The sequence below is a fragment of the Heterodontus francisci genome, chromosome 7, assembly GCF_036365525.1.
Source record: "Heterodontus francisci isolate sHetFra1 chromosome 7, sHetFra1.hap1, whole genome shotgun sequence".
Taxonomy (NCBI): domain Eukaryota; kingdom Metazoa; phylum Chordata; class Chondrichthyes; order Heterodontiformes; family Heterodontidae; genus Heterodontus; species Heterodontus francisci.
The window spans coordinates 105,364,418-105,391,891 of record NC_090377.1 but is presented as its reverse complement, the minus strand read 5'-3'; the positions used below and the strand labels follow the sequence as shown (position 1 = coordinate 105,391,891).

The 27,474-nt window shown below is 43.4% G+C and overlaps 1 protein-coding gene across 1 annotated transcript in view; it reads right to left on the bottom strand.

Annotated features, from left to right (window-relative positions):
• LOC137372405 (protein unc-80 homolog) overlaps positions 1-27,474 on the bottom strand; it is a 500,647-nt gene that overhangs the window by 344,620 nt on the left and 128,553 nt on the right. The window contains exons 17-19 of the mRNA XM_068036292.1: positions 19,291-19,439; positions 14,912-15,075; positions 5,404-5,502 (exon numbers count right to left, since the gene is read on the bottom strand). Coding sequence (XP_067892393.1) covers positions 5,404-5,502; positions 14,912-15,075; positions 19,291-19,439 — 412 coding nt within the window. The remainder of the gene's footprint in view (positions 1-5,403; positions 5,503-14,911; positions 15,076-19,290; positions 19,440-27,474) is intronic.

The following is a 27,474-nucleotide window of genomic DNA, read 5'->3' as shown; positions in this document are numbered from 1 at the left end:
GCAGAGAGCATTGTGCAAAGCTTGTTCTCTCCACAGCCTCTGCTCCATCTCCCTATCGTGCTGCTGACCCAGAGGCACTGCAACTGCCTATTGCAACCTTTGTGTGGACAGGTCACCTAATCCTCTTCCTCCTTTTGAGGATGCAGCAACACTCCCTGCCAAATCCAAGAACTCACCACAGCACCTCGAAAAACACTCTACAGTACTTCTTGAGATTTTGCAATAGCAGAAATTCTCAAGAATTTCCTTACCAGCAACTTAGGTACCTGGCCCTTTAATTAACACTAGTGCTGAGCCCATCCTGCATCTGAACACCTGATCCTTGTTCAGTGACTACAAATTCATTCATTGGACCTGCATGGTGCAAATTAGGACAATGGGCATCACATCAGCTGGTAGGGCTGTGTGACATCAGGACCGTATTGGTTCAGCTGATTCTGGCTCATGCAGGGGATACCCACATGGGCGGTATTTGCAAAATGGCGACCATGCAAGCCGTGCCAGAAGTGGCTGCTGGAGTAGCAAGCAACCTCCAGAGGGGGATTTCTTCCAAATCACTGCCTCCAGCAGCACAACAGAGATGAGATTCGTGCAATGCTTATAAATGTTTCCAAAGGAAACTTTTTGAAAATGTAATGAACTAATCACATATTAGTCTTAAGGTCCTTTGACCTCCTTTACCTACCCCACCACACCCACATCCCTCACAAAAGACTCACGCTGAGTGGTAACTGCAAAATACACTGTTGTTAGTTGATTTTACTAAGCGTTGGAGACAAGAAGACTGACTACATTCTGAGGACCTCACAGTTAGACAAAGACCATCAATAGCCACAAAATGAAGCCTATGGTCCACCTCTTAAAATACATGAAACTATCTTGGGTCTGCAGTGGCTCAAGAAGGCAGTTCACCACCACTACCACCTTCTCAAGGACAATTTGGGATGGGCAAAAAATGCTGGCCTTGCCAGAGACGCTCACATCCCATGAAATAAATTTAAAAAAATAAACTCAGGTACAATTAGACATTGAAATGCAAGCCTGGAAACTATTATGAGCAATGTCACAGCACAATTTTTTCTTTGTTCTTGGGATGTGGGCAACATCAGCAAAGCTACATTTATTGCTCATTCCTAGTTGTTCAGTGAAGGTGATGGATGGATTTCACCATGAATCACTACAATCCTAGTGGCAATGGTACTCCCACAATGGTTTTAACATCTCTTAAAATAACATTAAAAATTTAATATCAGCATGCAACATTGCACAGTTTTTGTGCAATAAGTAATTACTGTAATTTCTAGACTTTGAAGCCTAATTCTAACCCTGCTGACGTGACAGGAATGGGCCCAGCAGGAGATTTATATAGCGGAATACCTAAAGCTGCTTTGCATTTTAACCACGCAGTTGTTGGGAGTTGGTCCAGACAGGTGGGGGCCTCATGAGTACATGGAATTTGGGATCCCAGGATGCAATTAGTGCCCCAACACCATTTTAACTTGAAATTGGTGAAATATCACCTGCCAGTGAAGCCTAGTCGGATTGGTCTCTCAGACCAATGAATTAGTATTTAAACAGCACTCGCCTGCAGGAACTGGATCACATGAACTTTGTGCTATTTGGATTGCCAGAAGAGTTCCAGCTGCCAGATCACTTCTCTCTCACTCTGTGCACAACACCCCCTGCCCCCTCTGCACTTATTACCTGCAGTAAGTTTTATCAGATTATAATGGGTGCTATTGTTGATAGTTTCATTTGGATGGAGAAACAGTTGAAAGAAAAGGAGCAGCAGCAGCAGCAACCTCAACAACCAGCACCAGCAGAATATATTCGAGGACAGTAGGTGAGCTGGCCACTCATAGAAAGCCATAAACGGCACACAGGGTGTTCAGGCCAAGTGTCTTGGATGTTCTGAAGTGTCGTGCATCAGGAGGCTGTAATTCTTCAGGAAAGCTGTTACAGACCTCTGCAGCCTCTTGCAACAGGACATGCTGCCTGTTGGATGAGGGTGGGGTGGGTGGGGGTAGTCATGCTTTACCAATGGCTGTCAAAGTCACTACAGCCCTACATTTCCTTTGTCACTGGCTCCTCCCAGTCTGCAATAGGGGACATCACTTCCAAAACTTCAGTACACAGCAGCATTAAACAGATGACCAATGCCCTGTTCACCATAGATGATCAGTACTCAATCAGCATAAGAGCACTCATGAATTTGCAGCAGCGCTGGCTTCCCTCACTTTCATCGACGACACACATTGTCATCAGAGCACCAGAACACCAGCCAGCAGCATTCGTGAGTATAAAAGATACTACTGCATGAATGCCCAGGACAGAAACAAGATCATACAGATTTGTGTAAGGCACCAAGGCAGCTGTCATAATGCATTATCATGTGATTGTCTACCATTCCAATATTAATCCTTCTAGAATGTGTAAGGATAGCTGCTGGGGGACAAGAAATATTCCCTATATACCTGTCTCATGACACTCTCCACAACCCCTTCAAACTGAGCAATACAAGTATAATCAAAGCAAGAAGACCATCAGGACCATTACTGAGCACAACATAGGGATGCTGATGTAGAAGTTCAGATGTCTTGACAGATCGACAGTCTACAAAGTTCCCCACAAACAGTCTCCTGTATTTTGCTGGTGTGCTACATACTGCATAACCTTGCTGTACACAGCAATGCAGGGTGTTGGCCCAACATTCGGTGTTCCAATTATTCAACCAAATATTGAGCTTTAGACCTATATTCTCGCCATCACAAAAACTGTTTACTTCCACCTTCACACACTGTCATGCTCTACAACTTCCTCAGCCCTTCTGCTGTTGAGACATGTCTTCAATTACTCTAATACTCTCTATACTGGCCTCCCATCCTTCACCCTCCATAAACTCCAAGTTGTTCAAAATTCTGTTGCATGTATCTTACTGCACATTAAGACCCACTTGCACACTATTCCTATCTTCCTTACTCTACACTGGCTCCCTATCCCCCAATGCTTCAAATTTAAGATCCCTGTCCTCATCTTCAAATACCCACAAGGTTTTGCCACACTTTCTCCACAACTTCCTGCAGATTTGTATCCGACCTCCCACAAATGTTCTTCAAAATCTGGCCTCTTGTGCAACCCTCCCCCCATCTGCATTTTCTCTACCATTCGTAGCAGAGTCATCAGCCATCTGGATTCTATTCTCTTGTCTTCTCTTCCGAAATTTTTCTGCATCCCCACCTCTTTTCTCTTTTAAAAACCTCTAGACGCATCGCTTCTACCATGCTTCTGGTTACTTTGCTTACTCTTCTCATGACTCTGTATCATTTTTCTAAGCAGCTATCTCTGAAGTGCCTCGGGACTTTTAACGTTAAAGGCATTTACATAAATGCTTTTTTAGTTATTCTTTTAAATTCTTTTATGTTTACGCTAGTACTACGAATAAGATGTTGGAATGTGGACACATGATTCCATGGAGAAATTCAATATGCTACGTATCTATGAAACCTGGTTGGGGCATAGTGATGAATTTGAAGTTCAGATGAAAGGGTGCAAGGGATTCCAAAAAAATAGGAAATGCAAAGTAGGAAAAGATGTAGCATTATTTGTGAAAAAGAACATCATTGCAATAGAGAGGAAAGATATTGGTCAACAGGGCGGCACAGTGGCGCAGTGGTTAGCACCGCAGCCTCACAGCTCCAGCGACCCGGGTTCAATTCTCGGTACTGCATGTGTGGAGTTTGCAAGTTCTCCCTGTGTCTGCGTGGGTTTCCTCCGGGTGCTCCGGTTTCCTCCCACATGCCAAAGACTTGCAGGTTGATAGGTAAATTGGCCATTATAAATTGCCCCTAGTATAGGTAGGTGGTAGGGAAATATAGGGACAGGTGGGGATGTGGTAGGGATATGGAATTAGTGTAGGATTAGTATAAATGGGTGGTTGATGGTCGGCACAGACTCGGTGGGCCGAAGGGCCTGTTTCAGTGCTGTATCTCTAAACTAAACTAAAACTAAACTAAGGACAGAGTTGAAACAATTTGGGTGCAGTTGATTCATTGTGCTGATCCAAAGCTGATCCTTGGCCTTTGTTACAGGCTTCCATAGCAGCAATTGGAACAAATCAAATTATAAGAGCAGCTGAACAGGCTGAATACTTCCAGCTTTTTCTGTTTATATTTTTGAACAGGGTGGTGTTGTTCGCATGCAGGATTCAACTATCTGTCTGATACTGTGCAACAAGGTTCAGTGGGAGGCAAAAAATGAGTTATTTGTCAATACTGTTATGATTGCTTTCTTATTAATCTGGTTAGGGAGAGTACTAGTGAGGGCAATTTATTTGATTTAATACAACCTAGGAATTTAAGATGATATTTGCTCTTCATGTGGAGCTGAACATCTAGGAACTGGAGTTCATTACATTGTTGGATTTCGGCTCGTCTGGTAAATAATGCTACCAATAATTTAATGTTAGTACCTGATTTTCATGTGAGGGAAAATTTGGGAAAAGTATGTTGGCGTACACGTTAATGTGATACAGAGGAAAATTAAGTTTGTTTATGCTGATGCTCAAGGATGTTTTATCTGCCTCAGATATTAAGGAGGATTCAAAGCAAGGTAATCCAAATTGACTAAACAAGGAGGTTTCTACAGGAATTAATCTAAAAAGAAGTATTTTGCTAATTATACTAGATACAATTACCAAATATAAAAAACACAGCTGAGGATAATTAAGGCCAGCATAAAAGGATAATGGAAAACTACAGTTGTAATAGCAAACTATTTTTGGTTATGATCAGCAAATAAAAGCTACATTGTTCCTTTGAATGATTTATCCAGGCAGCTTAGGTATGAGTGTAAAAGGTACGGCTGGTGAGCGAAATAGATATGTTCCATCAGTTTTCCTTTCTGAGGCTTTCTATTCTATCTCACAGAATTTGATTTAACCTGCATTAGGCTCCATAAGAAAGTAATTGAGGTAACAAGCATGGCTCCTAGGTGGTCTACAGATGTTAAAGTCTTTCTCAGACACAGAATGCTGGCAAACCTTATCCAATAACAGTATCATTGAACTTTAACCAGTTTTTATAACACTGTTCACCCTAAAGTGATTAAATTAGTGGTCAATCAGCTTAACCATCAAAATAACTTACTTGTTTGAGTCAAATGTAAAAATAGAAAGGAAGCAAAGCATTTTTTTCAGACATAGTGCAGCACTGTTCTTGTACAACCCTGCACTCTCGCTGATAACAGGAGAAAAGGGTGGAATGTTCATTCAAATAAAAGAACTTATATATAGCATTGGATTGGGTGCAAGTAGAACAACATTAGAAATAACTTAAAGGGACTGCTTTGGTATGTGAGGGATAATGAAAGAACATAAGAATGTTTAAGCAATTTCCTGTCACTCACTGTTCTGGGGTCTGAGGAGGGCGACTGGAGACAAGACTACGGCATTCGTCCGGCGCCGCTGAAGCCTGTGCTTTATCGGTGCTTGATGCTCCTTCAGCTCTGCAATCAACCAAATTCATATTACCATACAAAATAAAAAAAGAGTGGTGCATTTGGATTTTCAAAATGCATTCAATAAGTTGCCATGCAAGAGGATATAACACAAAATTAAGACTCATAAGATTGGGAGTAATATATTAACATAGATTGAGGAGTGATTAACATAGATTAAGGAGTGGTTAACATACAAACAACAGACAGTAGGAATATAAGGGTCTACACTGAGTCTAAAGAAGGGAGTTTGATGAGTGAGTGAATGTTAAGGGCTAATCTCTCAAGACTAGTTTTTGTTTCGTTTACATCTAGCAATTAATTGAAATTCCTCTTTCAGTTAAGAGGTAAGTTAGGTTTCTTGCAGTTTTAAACAGGGGTATACTAACGCTTGTGAATAGCTGTAGCTAGTTAATTAGTTAGCTAGCTTAGACTCGATTCAGAGCTCTAGCAGAGCTGACACAGCATTGTTTTCAGAGTATAAATTCAGGGGACTCTCAGTGCTGCTTGTCTGCACTGAGTGCTGCTGGAGGGTACAGAGTGTTAAGAAGGGAGTTCGGTAAGGAGGGGAACTATATAAATTAAGAAAAAAATAAATTTGAGTGCACAGAGTGTAAAGTGTGAGTTTTGTGTGTGAGGGAGGGGCTCCTTTCTTTCTTTCACCTTTTTTCAGCCTCCAGTAGTTGCCTCTCTCTTCAGTACAGGGAAAGAAGCTGATTGGTGAGTAACTGATAAGTTATTTTACTTCTCATTGTAATAAAAAGTTTTTAAAGTATGGCAGGTCAACTCGGCCAAGTGGAATGTACATCCTGCGGTATGTGGGAAGTCCTGGACACACCACGTGTCCTAGATGACAAATCTGCAGTAAGTGTCACCGGCTGCAGAAGCTTGAGCTATGGGTTTCGGAACTCAAGCAGCAGCTGGAGTCACTGTTGTGCACCCGCGAGGCAGAGGACTACGTGAATAGCATGTTTAGGGAGGTGGTCACACCGCAGGTTAGGAGCATGCAGGCAGAGAGGGAATGGGTGACTGCCAGGGAGTATAAGAGAAGGAGGCAGACAATGCAGGAGTCCCCTGAGTCTATCTTGCTTGCTAATCGGTTTTCCACTTTGGATACTGGTGAGAGCGATGGTTCCTTGGGGGAGTGCAGCCAGAGCAAAGTCTGTGGCATCACGGGTGGCTCAGGGGCACAGGAGGGGAGGAAGAAGAGTGGAGAGAAATAGTGATAGGGGATTTGATAGTCTGGAGATCAGACAGGCATTTCTGCAGCAGTAAATGTGACTCCAGGATGGTGTGTGCCTCCCTGCTGCCAGGGTCAAGGATGTAGCCTCTTTGCATCCTCCTCACAGCTTACTTTCCTACTTAGCTTTGTATCATCAGCAAACATGGATACATTACATTGGTTAGACCGCATCTGGAGTACTGTGTGCAGTTTTGGTCCCCTTACCTTAGGAAGGATATTATTGCTATAGACTGAGTGGCATGATGGTTCACCGGACTTGTTCCCGGGATGGTGGGACTGTCCTATGAAGAGAGGTTGGGGAAACTGAGCCTGTATTCTCTAGAGTTTCGCAGAATGAAAGGTGATCTCATTGAAACCTACAAAATACTTAAAGGGATAGACAGGGTAGATGTAGCTACAATGTTTCCCCTGGTTGGGGAGTCTAGAACCAGGGGACACAATTTCAAAATAAAAGGGAAGCCACATAGGACAGAGATGAGGAGAAATTTCTTTACTCAGAGGGTTGTGAATCTTTGGAATTCTCTACCCCAGAGGGCTGTGGAAGCTCAGTCATAGAGTATGAATAAAGCAGAGATTGACAGATTTCTAAATACAAATGACAAACGGGGATATGGGGATAGTGTGGGTAAAAGGCATTGAAATGGAAGATTAGCCATGATCGTATTGAATGGCGGGGCAGACTCGATAGGAGCAGGAGTAGGCCCTTCAGCCCATGTTCCTATTTTCAGATTAGTAGACTGAAACATGTAGGTACTGCAAATCTGTTAGAGTTTTTGAGGTTGTAACTGGCAGGGTAGATAAAAGGGGAACCAGTGTATGTAGTATATTTGAATTTTCAAAAAGCACTTGATGAGGTTATAACACAACGGGGACTGGGGGTAATATATTAGCATGGATTGAGGATTGGCTAATGGACAGAAAACAGACAAAAGGAACAAACAGGTAATTTTTGGGCGGGCAGGCAGGCTGTAACTAGCAGGGTGTTGCAAGAATCAGTGCTTGGACCTCAGCTATTTATGATCTGTATCAATGACTTTGATGAGGGAACTAAGTGTAATGTATCCACGAATGCTGATGATACAAAGCTAAGTGGGAAAGTAAGCTGTGAGGAGGATGCAAAGAGGCTGCAAAGGGACATCAGTAGGCTAAGTGAGTGAGCAGAAGGAGTATAATGTGGGAAAATGTGAAAATATCCACTTCGGTAGGAAGAACAGAAAAGCTGATTTTTTTTAAAGAAACTAGCAAATGCTAATATGCAGAGGGATTTGTGTGTCCTTGTACAGGAATCGCACTAAGTTAACATGCATGTATAGCAAGCAATTAGGAAAGCAAATGTTATATTAGCCTTTATTGCAAAAGGATTGGCGTATAAGAGCAAAGACCCTTACTTCAATTATATAGGGCCTTGGTGAGTCTACACCTGTGTACAGTTTTGGTTTCCATACCAAAAGAAGGATATATTTGCCTTAGAGGGAATGCAACAAAGGTTCACTAGACTGATTTCTGGGATAAGAGACTGAGCAAACTGGGCCAATATTCTCTGGAGTTTAGAAGAATGAGAGGTGATCTCATTGAAACATAAAATTCTTAAAAGGGCTTCACAGGGTAGACGCTGGGAGGATATTTCCCTTGGTTGATGAGTCCTGAGGTAGGGGTCACTGTCTCAGAATAAGGGCTCAGCCATTTAGGACTGAGAGGAAGAAAAATGTCTTCACTCAAGGTTGTAAATCTTTGGAATTCTCTACCCCAGAGGGCTGTGGATACTCAATCGTTAAGCATATTCAAAACAGAGATTCATGGATTTTTGGATACCAAGGGAATCAAGGGAAAAGTGTGAGAAGATGGAGTTGAGGTACAAGATCTTGTTGAATAGCTGAATGACTACTCCTATTTCTTACGCTCTTAAAATCAAGAAGCACTTTTTCCTCCAAAAGACTGGGTGCTAGGCCAATTGAAATTTAAGACTGAGATCAATAGATTTTTGTGAGGTAAGAATATCATAGGAGATGGAACAAAAGCCAATAAAAGGAAAAAGGATAACAACAACTCATTTACTATGTTAAAAGCACAATATAATACATTCCAAGGTATTTCACAGGTGTAATTTGACACTGAGCTACATAAGGAGTCATTAGGACAGATGATCAAAAGCTTGGACAAAAAGGTAGGTTAATTTCATTTGTTCATGGGATGTGGGTGTCGCTGGCCAGGCCAGCATTTATTGCCCATCCCTAACTGCCCTTGAGAAGTTGGTGGTAAGTGGCTTAGTTGAACCGCAGTAGTCCATCCGGTATGGGTACACCCACAGTGCTGTTAGGGAGGGAGTTCCAGGATTTTGATTCAGCAACAGTGAAGGAATGGGGATATAGTTCCAAGTCAGGATAGTGTGTTGCTTGGAGGGAAACTTGCAGATGGTGGTATTCCCATGCATCTGCTGCCCTTGTCTTTCTAGATGGAAGAGGTCATGGGTTTGGAAGGCGTTGTCGAAGGAGGCATGGTAAGTTTCTGCAGTGCATCTTGTAGATGTACACACTGCTGCCACTGTGTGTCAGTGGTGAAGGGAGTGAATGTTTAAGGTAGTGGATGGGGTGCAGATCAAGTGAGCTGCTTTGTCCTGGATGGTGTCGAGCTTCCTGAGTGTTGTTGGAGTCGCATTCATCCAGGCTAGTGGAGAGTATTCCATCACACTCCTGACTAGTGCCTTGTAGATAGTGGACAGGTTTTGGGGCATCAGGAGGTGGGTTATTCGCCGCAGAATTCCTAGTCTCTGACCTGCTGTTGTAGCCACAGTTTTTATGTGTATGTGAACTCCAGTTCAGTTTCTGGTCAATGGTATCCCCCAGGACTTTGATACAGGGGTTTCAGCAATGGTAATGCCATTGAATATCAAGGGGAGACGGTTAGATTCTCTCTTGTTGGAGATTGTCATTGTCTGTCACTTGTGTGGCGCATATATTACTTGCCACTTCTTAGCCAAGTCTGAATGTTATCCAGGTCTTCCTGTTTCTGTATCTGAGGAATCGCGAATGGTGCTGAACATCATACAATCATCAGCAAACATCCCCACTTCTGACCTTATGATGGAGGAAAGGTCATTGATGAAGCAGCTGACGATGGTTGGGCGTAGGACACTACCTTGAGGAATTCCTGCAGCAATGCCCTGGGGCTGAGATGATTGGCCTCCAACAACCACAACCATCTTCTTTTGTGCTAGGTATGACTCCAGCCAGTGGAGAGTTTTTCCCCTGTTTCCCATTTACTTTAATTTTACTAGGGCTCCTTGATGCCACACTCTGTCAAATACTGCCTTGATGTCAAGGGCAGTCACTCTCGCCTCACCTCTTGAGTTCAGCTCCTTTGTCCATGAATGGACCAAGGCTGTAATGAGGTCAGGAGCCTAGTGGCCCTGGAAAAATCCAAACTGAGCATCAGTGAGAAGCTTGTGATGTTTAAGTGGCTCTTGATAGCATTGTCGACGACACCTTCCATCACTTTGCTGATGATCGAGAGTCGACTGATGGGGCAGTAATTGGACTGATTGGATTTGTCCTGCTTTTAGTGGACAGGACATAGCTGGGCAATTTTCCACATTGTTGGGTAGATGCCAGTGTTGTAGCTGTAGGGTGTCAGGAAATGGAACAGCTTGGCTATGAGCGGCTTAAAAGGCGGAAAGAGAGGTAGAGAGGTGGAGACGTTTAAGGAGGGAATTCCAGAGCATAGGACTTAGACAAGAGGCCAGAAGTGGACGAGCACAGAGATCTCAAAGACAGTTCAGAGCTCGAGGATGCTAGAGATAGGGAGGGTTGAGGCCTTGGAGGGATATGAAAACAAGGTTAAGAATTTTAAAATTGGGGTATTGCTGGACCAGGAAGTCAATGTAGGTCAGCAAGCACATTGGTGATGGCTGAATGGGACTTGGGTCGAGTTAGGATTCAAGCAGCAGAGTTTTAGATGACCTCATGTTTATGTCTGGTGTAAGATGGGAGGCTGGCCAGGAAAGCATTGCAATATTCAAGTCTAGAGGTGCCAAAGGCATAAATGAAGGTTTCAGCAGATGCACTGAAGCGTTGTCACGAGGTGCAAGTAGGCGATCTTGGAGATAGAGCAGATATGTGCTGAGAAGCTCATTTTGGGGTCAAATACAATGCCAACGTTGCGAACAGTCTGCTTCAGCCTTAGACAGCTGCCAGAGTGAGGAATGGAGTCAGTGGCTAGGGAATGGAGGTTGTGGGGGAGTCTGAATACAATGACTTTGGTCTTCCCAATATTTAGCAGGATTTTGGACAAGCAGTGTGACAAATGAGAGACAGTGAAGGGGTCAATATGTGAAGCATGATGTGGTTACAGATGATGTAGCTGAGAGGCAGCATGCAGATGAGAAATAGAACGGGGGCAAGGATGCATCCTTGGGGAACTCCAGAGGTAATGGTGTGGGAGTGGGAAGAGAAACCATTGTAGGTGATTCTATGAATGGATAGTTAAAAATGGAATGAGGAGAGGGCAATCCCACCAAGGTGGACAACAAAGGAGAAGCATTGGAGAATGATAATGTAAAAGGCTGCAGACAAGTCGAGAAGGAAGAGGAGAGACAGTTTACCTTTGTCACAGTCACATAGGATTTAATCTATAACTTTGATATGTGTAATTTCAGTACTGTAACATGGGCAGAAACACAATTGGAGTGATTCAAACACGCAGTTGTGGTAAAGCTGGGCACGCTTAAGGACTTTGGAGAGAAAAAGAAAGAAAGTTGGCAGTCAAGAATTTCTTTTTTTTTTGAGGAAAGTGGTAATCAAAGCAGATTTGAACGAGTATCTGAAGTGAGGGAATTATTAACAATATCAGCTAACATGTGGGGCAAGACTTAAATTTGGGTGGTCGGCAGTTTGGTGGGAACAGGGTAGAAGAAATGAAGATGGGTCTCATGGCCAAGATGAGCATGGAGAGGACATAAGGGGAGATAGGAGAGAAACTAGAGGAATATGTGTTTTCAGAGCTAGGGCAGGGGAAATTTGGCCTCATGGGACGAGGGGAAGGGAGGGAAGCAGCAGAGGCAGCTAAACGGATGGTCTCAGTCTTACTGTCAAAGAAATCCATGAGCGTCTTGCACTTGTTGTTGGGGGTGAGGGTGGAAGAGGTATGGGAGAGGGATTTAAGGAGGTTTATCGTGGAGAAGAGAAGCCAGGGTATTCTTTGTATTCCAGGATGATCCCAGAAAGGTGAGCAATTTTGGCAGAGGAATGTAGAATCCGGGAGTAGAGGCCTGCTTAGGTCGGGAAAAAAGAACGCGACCGAACCACCGCAGACCCAAGCCCAACCCAGCCCTGGTCCCTCCGATTTTGCCCCGAGCCCGACCCGACCTGAACCCACCCTGACCGAGCCGACCATCCCTTTACTCACCTTCGGACTCGGAATCTCCACGAAGCTGCAGCACATGCGCGATGACATCATTGCGATGTCACTCGCTCACTGCACAGACTTAGTTTCGTCCCAGACTCCCAGCTCAGGTAAGTTTTTTTAATTTCAATACTTACCAGCAGACTTACCCAACCCGACCCGACCTGACTCGACCCAGACTCGGCCCAACCTGACCCGAACCCGACACATGTGATTTAGGGGACAATTTTTTCTGAGGCGGACGCAAGAAGAATGTGGAGTTGTGAGGAGGAAGGGAGATGTGGGAGGAGAGCTTTATAAGGAAGTGAACAAAAATGGCCTTATCTGTGACTGACATGGACAAAGTAGCAAGGCTATGTGAGATGGCAAGGCCAAAAGGATAGCTATGAATAAGGGTAGGGGGGTTTAATACGGAGGGAGATTTTTAGGGAGGATAGAGGGCAATGAACTCAGAGGAGAGAGAGCATGATGAGCCAAAACGGAGGTTGAAATCACTGAAGATGAGTAGTCGCTCAATACAGAGGCTGAGGGAGGAAAGCAGTGAAAATACGTTGGTGAGAAACTTGGCTTGGTACTTTGGTGGATGGTAAAGGATTTAAAATGAGAGGAGAGAGGGGTGGAACAAGATGAGAAGCTCAAAAAAGGTGCCAGATGAGCAAACTAAAGTGTGATTTGATTATAACGACTAAATTGCCACTGCGGCAGTTTGGGTGGAGCAAGTGGTGGAAGGTATAGCCTGGCGGGAAAGTTTCATTTTGGGGGAAGGTGTCATTACTCCTCAGCCAGATTTCCATCAAGGCCAGGATGTTGATGCAATCATCCACAATCAGCTCATGGATGGCAAGGGCACAGTTTGTGCACAGTTAATGGACATTGCTGGGACGGGGCGGTGAATCCACTGGCACAGTCCAAGAACTATTGATTAACCATTAGCAAAATGAATAGCAGAACAAGCTTGAGGAACTGACAGGCCTACTCGTGTTCCTATGGCTCAGAATGTGCTACAATGGCAATACTGATGACGAGTGCAATAAGTTAGACCATTAGGTTCCCTGATCCTAAAGTCAAAATTTGCTGCTGAACTGATTATAATACGCTGCAGTGAGCATAAGGGCAAATTAGAAACTGTATAGCCAATGGCCAATGTATTGATCCAGTCAGTTTTGTAGCTTGTATATATTTCTGATTGCATTCAGTTTCCTTAATTTCTGAACTATCAATATACCAACAGATTATTGTTATAAAAGGTGCTTGCTAGTAGCAGACTGTAACATTTACTTCTTCTCAAATTTACCTAAATTACCACAAAGGCTTTTAAGGTTCATTTATTCTTTAAGGTAAAACCCATTTCAGGGGCCATGTGTATGTAACAGAACGTGTAGGTATGTCCCAATGAGATTCTAAATAAATTGATTTATCTTTCAACAGGTATTTAAGTGTTACATGGAGATTTCACCACGCAGTTAACAAATGGAATGGAGAAAGTTAAGGGGATACATAAGCACTCACTGTTATTGTGCTACCCTTCATTATTCTGTTGTACTTTGAGGCCACAATTAGCTTCCTCAGGGAGACACTGCATGTTATTTGACACAACGTGAACCAGATTACCTGTTTGCATATGCATACAGTATTGGAAGGCCAAGAATGTAACCGTACACTGTGAATCAATTCAAGTCCATGCGTCTGTGAATCAGCTTTGGGATATCAATATGGGAATAATTAGAAATGAGCATGTGTGAAGTAGTTAATTGAATGGTAAGATTTCTTTTCACGATGATAATAATCAAGCACGGAACTCAACAGCAGTAAAGTAATGGGAAATATTCCATTACACTAATGCTTATTATGATGGTAATTATTACAATGCCAATGATGTATGTCAAGGACATTGCTTTGATCAATGACTTATTGGCTGCTTAAATTGATCTCTATACTCCTGCAGGCAGTAATGTTAACTGTAATTTGATTTTTGAGAATGGGGCTAGGGATTCTCTTCCGATTTATCTTGTGTCCACAGCGTGGATAATGAGGCATCATAAGAAACCATTTTTAATAAATAAACCACACTGCTACCAGGTCTCCAGTGCCATTTTTTTAAAGTCCAAGTGGCAGTGGCATGAATACTGGCTTAAATGCAGCAATTCGCAATCGCTATTGATTTTAATGGGGCAGAGGGGTGCCAAAGTCCTTGGAAATTATGAAGTGGTGTAGGTAATGATATATGTCACCCATGCCACAATTTCCTGGAACTTCTGTTCTAATATAATGCTGTATGTGCTGTATGGCCGGCACAGACACGATGGGCCGAAGGGCCTGTTTCTGTGCTGTATAACTCTATGACACACGCCATAGGTGCAAGACCAGTATCACACATTGTCAGCAAATTCCATATCTATGTTTCAATCTGCATAATGCCAATTTCAGCCAGGTGCCCTAGGCAACTATAGGGCACTCTAAACTAAATGGCATGCAGAGCACTTCCTGCACAGAGTGAGTGTGCACTTTATATGGAATCCTACAGCATCCATTTTCCACCTGTAAAACAAGTGCTGCGCATTCAAATTTCTAGGCCACAGGGGGATAATGCAAATTAGTTCTGCATGTGGTGTCATTGTGATACTAATGATGCACAACACCCCTCACATTTCTCTCTTACGAAAACAAGAACTGTTAAGCACTTTTTCATTTTACCTCTTCAAATTATAACTGCACTATTAGTCACACATACAGTCACCAAAAAAAATCAATTTTGTTGAAGCCATAAGAGTAGCATACCTTTTGCCAACTGACACTTTCTTTTCTTCAGTGTCTTCAGGTTTCTTACCAGGCGTTACCTTTTCTGCACTATCTAGGAGAGCGCTTAGTGCCACCCTTCTAAAAACATTCCCGTGAGCCTCTTTGATGAATTGAATAAGTTGCCGAATGTCGCAATAAAGCCCCTGAAGAAAAGAATTTATACAAATACAGTTTATATCAATATGCTGAAGATTCACGAATGCAAAATGGACTGATTGCAGTCAGCCATATGTCTTTTAGGTTTGGGTTTAAAATAAAAATTACTAAACCCCTCGTGATACAAAAGTGGTTTAATCATACTTGTTTTTAGTCATCGTTCCAGTTATGATGGTTAACAGCGAAAACTCATCTGCGTGCAATACCAGTAACCATGACCCCAATTCCCCACTCACCAACAGTCCTACACCTTACCTTCCCTCTGTCACTGACCATCAAAGCATTCATTTGGCCGCAATGCAAAAATAAGAACCACCACAAAATAAACATTCCAAACCAAATTTATAAATGAAATCATGCCATATTGCATACAACGGTCGAGTAACTGCCTTTGTGTTAGTGCCTACCTTAGTGTGCCTTTGTCTATCCTAGTGCTCCTAAACAGTGCTACTCCAGTGGTGGCAAAATGGCTGGTGGAAAGCTGCTGACTTTCAGTGCTGGAGACTGCAGATGGCCTTGGAGGCCTGGCTTTGGATTGGGCTTGGGCGGCAGCAGTCTGGGCTGGCTGGCTGACCGGCAACATCAAGGACACTGGCAGACTAGCAAAGGTAGTGGGAGGACAAATGGTGTCGTTCTGCGAGAACACAGCAAATTTGTATTTCATGAAGCCACTGCCATTCCCCCCAGGGTGGTCCCTCGGCAATCCTAGTAATTTGTTGGAGGGCATATTGCTGGACTGCTGTGACAAGCTCCAAGCCTCTTTGCACACTGTAATCCACAGTCATGATGGAAGCAGTCTGAGTTTACATGGCAGAAAGCGGACCTTGTATGACTTCAGTCTGAGCTTCAGATTCAGACTTCTGGTGGAAGCTGCTTGTGCTATCATGAAAGCTGAGACATTGGGGGAAGGCCGATTTCAGTATGATAAAACAGGATCTGGCCAAAGTGGACTGGGAGCAGCTACTTGTAGGAAAGTCTACGTCAGACCAGTGGGAGTCATTCAAAGAGGAAATAGTGAGAGTTCAGAGCCAACATGGACCCATTAAGGTGAAGGGTAGGACCAACAAGTCTAGGGAACCCTGGATGTCAAGGGATATAGAGGATTGGATCAGGAAAAAAAAAGGAAGCTTATGGCAGATTCAGAGCGCTGAAAACAACGGAGGCCCTAGAGGAGTATAGAAAGTGTAGGGGGGGGCGTACTTAAAAAAGTAATTAGGAGAGCCAAGCGGGGACATGAAAAAACACTGGACCCTTGCTGTTTGTAGTGCACATTAATGATTTAGATGTGAATATAGGAGGTATGATCAGTAAGTTTGCAGATGACACGAAAATTGGTGGTGTCGTAAATAGTGAGGAGGAAAGCCTTAGATTACAGGACAATATAGATGGGCTGGTAAGATGGATGGAGCAGTGGCAAAATGGAATTTAATCCTGTGAGGTGATGCATTTTGGGAGGACTAACAAGGTAAGGGAATATACAATGGATGGTAGGACCCTAGGAAGTATAGAAGGTCACAGGGACTTGTCCATAGATCACTGAAGGCAGCAGCACAGGTAGATAAGGTGGTTAGGAAGGCGTATGGGATACTTGGCTTTTTTAACCGAGGCATAGAATATAAGAGCAGGGAGGTTATGATGGAGCTGTATAAAATGCTAGTTAGGCCACAGCTGGAGTACTGTGTACAGTTCTGGTCACCATACTATAGGAAGGATGTAACTGCACTGGAGAGGGTGCAGAGGAGATTCACCAGGATATTGCCTGGGCTGGAGCATTTCACCTACGAAGAGAGACTGAAAAGGCTTTTCCTTAGAGCAGAGAAGGCTGAGGGGGGGACATGATTGAGGTTTTCAAAATTATGAGGGGCATTGATAGATTAGATATGAAGAAACTTTTTCCCTTAGTCAATAACCGGGGCATAGATTTAAGGTAAGGGGCAGGAGGTTTAGAGGGAATTTCATGAAAAAAATTTTCACCCAGAGGGTGGTTGGAATCTGGAACGCAATGCCTGAAGAGGTGGTAGAGGCAGGAACCATCACAACATTTAAGAAGTATTTAGATAAGCACTTGAAATGCCATAGCATACAAAGCTACGGGCAAAGTACTGTAAAATGGAATTAGAATAGGCAGGGGCTTGATGGCCAGCACAGACACGATGGGCCAAAGGGCCTGTTTCTGTGCTGTTTGACTCTATTGGCCATCAGATGCTGCATTATGATTGGGTCCACAAGTCTGCTGATGGAATTGGTCACCACTTCCATGCTGGATAGATGGACTCCAAGCTCTGCGCAAGGTCCTATGTCAAGTTGGTGCTGGATTCTCCATATTCCTTGACACTGATCACAGATTTTCTGGCAGGCCTGCCGGTGCACCAAGTATTTCATTGTGCATATCCAGCAGCGTTCTACTCTAGGCTGCCTCATCAAAGTAGTCACCTCGGCAATAGAACTCATGTGCAAACTTGTCCTCCACAAGCTGGCACCTGCGGTATCCTTTCCCCAGCCCTGGCTGCAGGCCGCTAGTGCCCGGTGTCTCAAGATGTGATTATCCCGCCTCTATGCTTTCCTCTAAATTGCACACAGTGTCAGTATCTGAGCTGGTGGCTGCAAGTGTGAAATTGAGTGATAGTGCGTCTTCATCATCACTATCTTTTGCGGTTCTGTCACTGCCTGGCCAGTTTGCACATTTTTAGAGAAAGGCACATAGGTAAGGTTGTAGTGGAGGGAGGTAAGGAAAATAACAGGTGCATGCTTACACCATCTACAGCTTGTAAATCAGAAGAGTGTGTGGGGTGAAGAGGAGGTGGGATGCAAGAAGGAGGATTAGGTATGAGGATACTGCCACCTTCAATGGCTTCAGACAAGCCACGGCCTCAGCAATATGCATCCGAATAATGGCCAGCACCGTCTCCTCCATGGGGGTCAAAACATACAGGATCACCTATCGTCCTCTGATTTGCTCCTGCTGCGCTCAGTTGTGCATCACCATGTCCTGCAAGACAGAAGGAAGTGTCAATGAGTGTTGTGCAATCTATTTGGATGATGTGGCGGTCATAGTTGAATAGCTGGCAGTTTGTACAAGCTGTGAGATGTGAGTGTGAGGCATGCAGCAGTGCTAAGTGTATGACAGTGAGGTGCAGCATATGAATGTCAGATATGAGTCCTGATTGATAGAGATTGTTGGTAGGTGAGTGATGGGGATATGGTGATGTGAGCAGTGGTTGAGGCTAATAGTGCAATTGGTAGGTTATGGCATTTGAAGATGCATTCACCGACCTTGAAAACTCATGAGAGGTCACTGAACTTATTGTGGAACTGCATCCAGATCCTCAGGGCTTGACTCCGGTACTGATCTTCACGGATATCTGCTCCCACTGCCTTCTCAGCACGTGTCTCGTGGGCCTCCTGGTTCCATGAAGATACAGGGCATCTCTCCTACTTTCCAACTCCTCCACCAAGGCCTCAGTGCAGTGTCCAAAGACTTTGGAGCATGTTCTCTTCCACGTTGTGCCAATTTTCACTCTTTTTCAGATCAGATTCACTTCCAGCCTGCTTGCTAGCAACTGCTCCAGCCACAATGCACCTCCTCTTTGAAAGCTGCAGGCTAACTGTAAGCAGTGCAGGCTAGCTTTAACTGGTACTAGCCACTCACAACATTGGCCCCATCCTCAGCCATTTAGCACTGATGAGCCATTCTTAATCCTCTTAAAACTCTCTTACTCATTCTCACTGGTCTGCAAATCATTTATTTATTCTTACATCAGCTGCTGTCAACATATCAATTGTTCTTGCTACTAACTTGTTTTAACCATAGAAGATTCCACTCATTTAAAAAAAAATGTTACTTCCCATGCCTCCCAATATCCTTCTTTCCTTAAGTGTCAGCCTTGGCTCAGTGGATAGCACACTGGACGCTGAAATCATTTAGAACAGCAGCCTGTACAAAGTTGGCCTGCTGCCTGCGCTGCAGTCAATCGTCATGGGTTAATGGTGCATTGCAATCTCCAAGCCTGTTTTTGGGGGCTATTGAATTTAGCAGCCCCCGCCCCTTGACTTGAGGTAAAGTTTAAAGACTGTTTTTTATTGACTTCATAGTAAGAAGCTTCTCTTGAAACTTAATTTCCAAGCAAATATTATTATAAAGTGACATACCATGAAGACAATATCAAACTCACAACAAATTGGCTTCCAAAAGAGATTCTTACCAGATTCTCAGCACTGTGTAATTCGTGTGTAGTGGAGGCACATCGTGTGATCAAAGGCTTGAACATGCAGCTCACAATAATTGCTTCCATACTCCGTGCAATTGATTTACTGTCACCAGTGGTAAAATTATTTCCAAACCCAGCCTTGTCTAAATGTATAGAAAATACAAATGAATACTTCATTTATTAAGGCCCATATTCACATCCTTCTGTCCTTTTTGACCAAATATAACAATTTTCTTACAGACATTCTTAATCCTCTTACTCATTCTGCAAATTATTTATTTATTCTTACATCAGGTGCTGTCAGCATACCAATTAACATGGTAATTTGCAAATAATAGCTGCTTTTTTGTTATGAAGTTCCAACTGCCTGACTTAATAGCCAATTTCTAAATGTACTTTTTTAACGTTATTATTGAATTGTTCTTGTTACTAACTGAAACTTTTTTAACCATAGAAGATTTACTTCCATGATTTTAACTCATTTCCACTCGTTTTTTTTTTAAATGTTACTTCCCATGTGACCCAATATCCTCTTTTCCTTAAGTGTCAGCCTTGACTCAGTGGATAGCACACCCTCACTTCAGGTGGCTGTGGATTCAAGTCCCACTGCAAAGACTTGAGCACAAAATATAGGCTGACATTCCAGTGCAGTATTGAGGGAGTGCTGCACTGTTGGAGATGTCACCTTTCTAAAGAAGAAAGTTAAGGCTGTACAGCAGAGTAGTGATTTGATTTAAATCAAGCAGAGTGAGTCAGGAAAGGACAGGAATTTTAACAAAGCTAACAGGGCATTAGTGTCTAAAGATCAAATCAGGGAATAACATAGCAAAAGGTTAGCATTAAAGGCATGATATCTGAATGCATGAAGCATTCATGGCAAGACAGATAAATTAATGTCACAAGTAGAGGCAAATGGGTTTGATGTTGTAGCCGTTACTGAGACATGGGGCAGGATTTTGAGTCGGGACCCCAACATCAGGGTCAAATGGGCATCATGACCCCGTACTGTGTGGGAAACAGTCACTTGGCAGTTCTTTCCCACAAATTGGCCAATTAGTGTCTTGAGGGGGTTCTGACTGCTGCCTGCCATTGCAGGTAAGAAAGAGAAAGGGCACCTCCATCTTGAAGTGCCCTCTCAGCAACTTTTAAAACTTTTAATATAAAAAATGGCCACAGCTACTGAGCCACCATCATGGAAGGGGAACTCCTCCACAGGACGGCCTGTGGGCAGGTAGGTGGGGAGGGCCTCAAAGCCTGCCTGGAGTGCTGACCCCACCGTCTGCCACCAGGAGAGAGCCTTCAGGCAGCTGGCCTATTTTCCGACACCTCATGGGGCCCACAGGCTGACTGGAAAATTCTAGTCGGCCTCTGACAATAGACCTTAAAAAGGCCCCTTAATTGGCTACCAGCCACTTGCGGCTGGGTGGTCCTGCCGACCCCGATCCCGCCTCCAGGAAAATGGTCCAGGTGGGATAATGCTGGCAAACCGGCACATTGGCTGGTGATGCAAATTTTCGCTCTCACTCACCTCCATAATCGCACCCATATGGGAGCAAAATTTGTGCCCGTGGTTGAAGAGTGACCAAATTTGGGACATTCCAGTGAACTTGAATTTTAGAAAAGATGGGCAAAATGGAAAAGGACAGGGATTAGCCTGAAAATAAAGGATAAGATAAAGACAGGAGTGGAAAGGATCTGAGCCTAGACAATCAGAACATAGCATCGGAATAGGTAGAGATAAGAAATAGCAAAGGATAGAACACACTGGTGGGAGTTGTTTATAGGCCCCCTAAAAGTACTTACAGTTTTGGACAGGGTATAAATTAGCAAATTAGAGCAGCATGTAACAAGGGCAATGGAATGATTGCTTGGATTTTAATCGTCATATAGACTGGGTAAACCAAATTAGCAAAAGACGTTTGGAGGACAAGTTCGTGGAATGCATTCTATCATGTTTTCTAGAATGGTATGTCCAGGAAGCAAAAAGGGAACCAGTATTGCGTAATGAGACAGTGTTAGTTAGTAATCTTACAGTAAAGGATCTCTGGGGAGAAGTGATCATAATACAATAGAATTTCACATTGTGTTTGAGAGTGATGTGTTTAAGTATGAAACTAGGGTCTTAAGTTTAAATAAAACCATATACACAGGTATGAGAGAAGTTGGCTAGGGTAGAATAGAAAATTAGATTAAAAGATATGAACGTAGATAAGCAATGGTGAACATTTAAGGAAAATATTCATAACTCTTAACAAACATTCATTCATCTTTGAGGAACAAAAACGCCACAAGAAATGTGGTCCAACTGTGGCTAACTAGAGTATTAGATTAAAAGAAAGGCTTACAATCTTCCCAAAAAGAGCAAGCCTGAAGATTAGGAGGGCTTTAGAAATTAGCAAAGGATGATCAAAAAATTGATAAAGAGGGAGAAAGCAGAATGAGAGTAAACTAGCAAGGAATATAAAAATATAAAAAACAGTTTGTAAGATCTGTATAAGTCTGTACAAAGAACAAGATTAACAAAAGCATATGTGGGTCCCTTAGATGTAGAGAGAGGAGAAATTATAATGAGGAATAAGGAAATGACAAAGAGATTAAGCAAATAATTGGGACCTATCTTCACAGTACAACACACCATAAAAGCAGAAATAGTGGGGAAACAAGGGTCTAGTGAGAATGAGGAACTTAAAGTAATTAATTAGTATAGAAATAGTACTGGGAAATTAATGGGACTAAAAGCCAACAAATCTCCTGCACAGGAAGGCCTACAATCTAGGATATCAAAGAAGTGGTAGCAGAAGTAGTGGATGCATTGGTTTTCATTTTCCAGAATCCCCTAAATTTGAGAATGCTCCCTATGGATTAGATGGTAGCAACTGTAATCCTACTATTCTAGAAAGGAGGGAGAAGGAAAACAGGGAGCTATAGACCACTTAGCCTGTCATCAGTAGTATGAAAAATGTTAGAATCTATTATTAGGAATGTGGATCTATATCAATGACTTAGATGAGGGGACTGAGTGTAATGTATCAAGTTTGCTGATGATACAAAGCTAATTAGGAAAATAAGCTGCGAGGAGGTTGCAAAGAAGCTGTAAAGGGATTTAGGCAGGTTAAATGAGTGGGAAAAAACAGGTAGCAGATGGAGTACAATGTGGGAAAATGTGAAAATATCCCCTATGGTAGAAAGAACAGAATCATAGAATATTTTTTTTTTAAAGATAAGAGATGAGTTAATATGCAGATATGCAGTGGAATTTGGGTGTCCTTGTACAGGGATCACAGAAAGTTAACATGCAGGTACAGCAAGCAATTAGGAAGGCAAATAGTTTGTTAGGCTTTATTGCAAGGGGTCAGAGTTAAGAGTAAGGTAGCCTTGCTGCAATCATACAGGACATTGGTGAGACCACACCTAGAGTACTGGGCTAAATTTAGTGGAGCCGGCGGGACTCCCAGCGCTGGGCAAAAAAGGCAGTGGGAACCCCACCTCAGTCATTTGGAATCACCCCCCACCCCTGCTTTATTTAATGGTGCTCTGGCAATTAACAACCTGGTGCCGGGATCCCCATCCCTTTAAAGATGGGGATCCCGCCTGCAAGAGCTACCGACCAATTAGAAGGCCGGCAGCTCAGCAGTATTGGCAGAACCACTGGGAGTGGTGGCCACTGCCATTACTGCAGGAGGCCTTGAAACCAGGCCCAGCGGTGGAGACCCGTACCCCAGGTAAGTGAGGCAGGATTGCCGCAGCCAGTCTGGCAGGCCCCGACGATGGGAGGAGGGAGGGTGGGCATTGAGTGCAGGTGAAGTGGGGTTGAGGAAGGTGGGGTGGTTTCCACCAGGGGCGCTCCATGGGCCACAGATTGCCACCCGACCACACAACCCCCTCTCCCCCCTGCCCCCACCCACAAGCCAGCAGGGAGGTTGCCTAGTTTTACTAGATGACTTCCCCGCGTGGTGGAGGCTCCTCACTGCCGCTGGCTGAATGCCAGCGGCGATGGAAGAGGCCCTTAAGTGCCTGTTAATAGGCCTCTTGAGGGCCTCAACTGGCCTCTGGGTGAGAAGGCTGTCTTCGACCTATACTACCCCCAGCTAAATTGCGGTGCACCTCCCGTTATAATTCTATGATCCCCCTTCACCCCCTAGCCTGTCTCTGGGGAGCCCATTAAATCCAGCCTCCTGTTTGCATTTTTGATCTCCTGAGCTAAAGAAGGATATACTTGCCCTCGAGGGGCTGTAATGAAGGCTATGATTTCTGGGATGACAAGCTTGTCCCATGAAGAGAGATGGAGTAGAATGAGCCTATATTCTCTAGAGCTTAGAAGAATCAGAGGTGATCTCATCGAAACGTATAAAATTATTAGCGGGCTTGATAGGATAGATGCTGAGAAGATGCTTCCCCTGGCTGGGGAATCTAGAAGTAGGGATTATAGTCTCAGGATAAGAATTTGGCCATGTAGGACTGCGATGAGAAGAAATTTATTCACTCAGAGGATTGTAACTCTTTGGAATTCTTTACCCTAGAGGGCTGTAGATGCTCAATCAATAAGTATATTCAAAAGCAAGATCAACAGGCTTTTGGACACCAAGGAAATCGAGGGATAAGGGGATAGGGCAGGAAAGTGGAGTTGAAGTAGAAGATCAGCCAGAATTTTATTGTAAGGGGGAACAGGCTCGAGTGGTCTACTTCTTCTGCTAGTTCCTCTCTAAAAGCCATTCCCCGGTACCTCAACAAAACAGATAATTTCCATATGTGAGCCTAGATGGTGAATCGCTGCAGGTTGTTCAACTATAGGAGCATCACAGCCAAGCCAATCTTGTATTCACCTGACATCTACAGACAATGGTGTACATCACAGAAGGAGACCTTTCAGGCCATCATGTTTGTGCTGGTTCCCTACTAGAGCAATCTAAAACTAATCTCACTCACTTGCTCTGTTTCAAATGCATATCCATTTTCTTCCTTAAAGATGCAATAGTTTCTGCCTCAACTATGCAACATAGGACAAAAGCATTTATCTAGGACAAAGCATTTCATGTTCCAACAACTCAGCATAAAGAATTTTTTTCTGATCAATGTCCTCAATGTCTTAGTGGCCATTTTAACTTGACAACCCCAATCACTTACTTCCCAATTGGAGAAATTAGTATTTCCCTTTGAAATGTTAAAAACGTTTATTAAATTTTCTCCTAAACTTCTCTGCTGCAATGCAAATAGTCCTATTACTTCAAGTTGTTCCTATAGCTATAATTTCCCATCACTAGCATCAACTTGCTGGATGAAGACTCTGTGGCCAGGATTTTACAAAGCTCCCAACAACGGGCTCTGTGGCGGGGGAGCCGGAAGATTGCTCCGGCAGCGGCCCGCCACGGAGCCCAGTGCCGGGAGGGCCGGGCCGGGCCTGATCTTCCCAGCAGCAGCGAGGCTCCATGGCGGCTCCCCTGTGGCTGGGTGACAGGACCCGGATTAAAATATTCAAATTAGCTGAATACATACATTTACATAAAATTGATCTTCTGAGCGGCATTGGCACTCATGTGCCTTCACTTTCCCACATGCTGTGGTGGTGGGGAAGGAGGGAACTTAAGATTTTTAGTGTGGGGAGGAGGGACAGGGTCATATTTACATCATTAGTGTAGGGGTTGGTGGGGACGGGGTGACCTGTGCACTTTGTTCAGTTTGGGCGGGTGAACGATCAAGTGTGGAAGGTAAGTGCTTTGGTTGGAGAGAGGGCAAGTAATGAATTTTATTGTTATTGGGGAGTGGGAAGGGGGCGGCAGATTTTTAAATCAGTACTGTGGGGGGGGGTATAACTTAAAAAATGTAAATTAGCCAGCACGGCTTTAAAAATGGCACCTGCGTTTGTGCACAAGCAGCTGACGCATTGCCAGCGTCGGAGAGCCTGCCCCCTCCACATGATTGGGGGTGGGGGGAGGGTGACCTGATCGGCATATTATTGCGGGCCATGCATAAAATCCAGCTCTGTATTGCTTTACTGTTCCTTGTATGGGGCACCCAAAACTGCACACAGTACTCTAACTGGAGCTTAACCAATGATTTGTGCAAATGTACTAAAGCTTCTTTATTCTTGCCCCTATGTTGCGCCAATGTGTTTTGTTGAACGCTGATTTTCTTTGGTCCACTGACTGGAGATCTGACTTTAATTTTTTTGAAGAAATTTAGAAAGAACATTGAAAAATGGATGACTGCTGGTAGCTTAAGATGACCACCTAGTTTGTTACACTGTATCCTACATTGCAAAGGACTGTGACGAGGGAGACAAAATGGCTATATTTCCCAGCAAGAACCATGATCCAGGAAGTTTAAAGGAACTACCTATTCCGTCAGAAAGCAGAGAAATACAGCTAACTGCTATATTTGAATCACAGTGACTGTCATGAGACAAGCCCCTCCCCATCTGTGGTTTTAAGATGGTGTTTTCTCTGCAGCAAATCCTGCTTGTTGACTGACTACCTTTGCATACTCCGGCTACAATCAGAAACCCCGTTGGAGGAAATCATCTGCATCGCTATTTCCAAGAGACTCATCGAGCCAGTCATTTACCTCTTCAAACTAAAAGCCTCAGGATCACTGAATTCAGCTAGAAGCCAGCCAAATCACCAAACTCCACAGACTGTATACCTTTTTTATGGACTCTAACTCAACCAATCTACATTCCCCACTCTGTAACTTATTTGTGTGTGTGTAAACCTCTAGTGTGTGTGTGAGAGTGAAAGTTGGCGCATTATTTATTATTTTATTAGTTCGGTTTAAGTACAATAAAGCTAACCTCCTTCTTTGTTAATTCAAGAAAACCTGTCCAATTGGTTCTTGTTATGATCATAGCAAGTAAGTAATCAAACACCTACTGAAATGGCCAGTATATCCACTTTAAGAAAGAATTAAATCTGTTGTGGTCAAACAAGGAGAGGGAAAAGAAGGAAGACCTTCGACCCCTCCTTGACCGTAACACCTATTTCTAAAATCCAAAAGACTGTTAGCATTTATTAATGGTGTTATCTACCTGAAGTCACAGTTTCAGATAATTACATATTTAAACACCTTGATTTTTCTGTTCATCCACAATCTTCAGCTTCTTTCCACTGGGTGTATGCTTCCTTGTCTTTCTTCCAAAAAGCTTAAAATATATTACCTCACACTTATGCACAATAAATTTCAATGAAAACCTTGTGCCCTTTCCGCCAATCTGTATATGCTCTCATGACATCATGTACAGTCCTCCTACTTTTGTGTCATCAACAAATTTTGAAACTGTGTTCCCCATACTCAAGTCCAAATCTTAACTATATAGTGAGGACAAAAGGTAACAAAGCAAGTGCCACTGGGATACACCATTTCCAATATTTGTCCGATCCCAACACCACCTATTTGCTCTGTTTCTTTATTTCCCATCTGTCAAACAACTCTGTATCCATGCTGCTACACAGGAGTTTAACACTACATGTATTCTTCCCCTTCTTTATTCAATTGCACTGAGGCCAACTGTAACACTAACCACTGCTGTTCTGGTCTAAATCAGTTAATTCAGCACTGGGACCTTAGAGTTATAACGGATCAGATGTAGAACAATACTCCCAACCCCCACTCCATTCCTACAGCCCTGAAAGATTATTTCCCTCAAATGCCTTTCCAATTCCCTTTTGAAATCATTCATTGTCTCCGCTTCCACCACCATTGTAGGCAGCGCATTCCAGGTCATTAACATCTGCTAGGTAAAATAGTTCTTCCTCACATTTCCTCCTGCATCTCTTACCCAAAACCATAAATCTGTGTCCCCCAGGCCTTGTATGATCAGATAATGGAAACAACTTTTCTTTGTCTACCTTAACTAAACCTGTCATAATTTTGTACACCTCTATCAAATCTCCCCTCAATCTCCTTTGCTCCAAGGAAAACAACTCCAGCTTTGCCAGCCTAACCTTGTAGCAAAAATTCCTCATCTGTGGAACCATTCCGATAAATGTCCTCTGCAGCTGCTCAAGGAACTTCACATCCTTCCTAAAGTTTGGTGACCAGAACTGGACGCAATAATCCTGCTGTGGCCTAACCAGAGCTTTATAATGATTCAACATAACTTCCTTGCTTTTGTACTCAATACCTATTTATGAAGCTCAAGATGCCACATGCTCTGCTAACTACTCTCTCAATATTTTCTGGCAC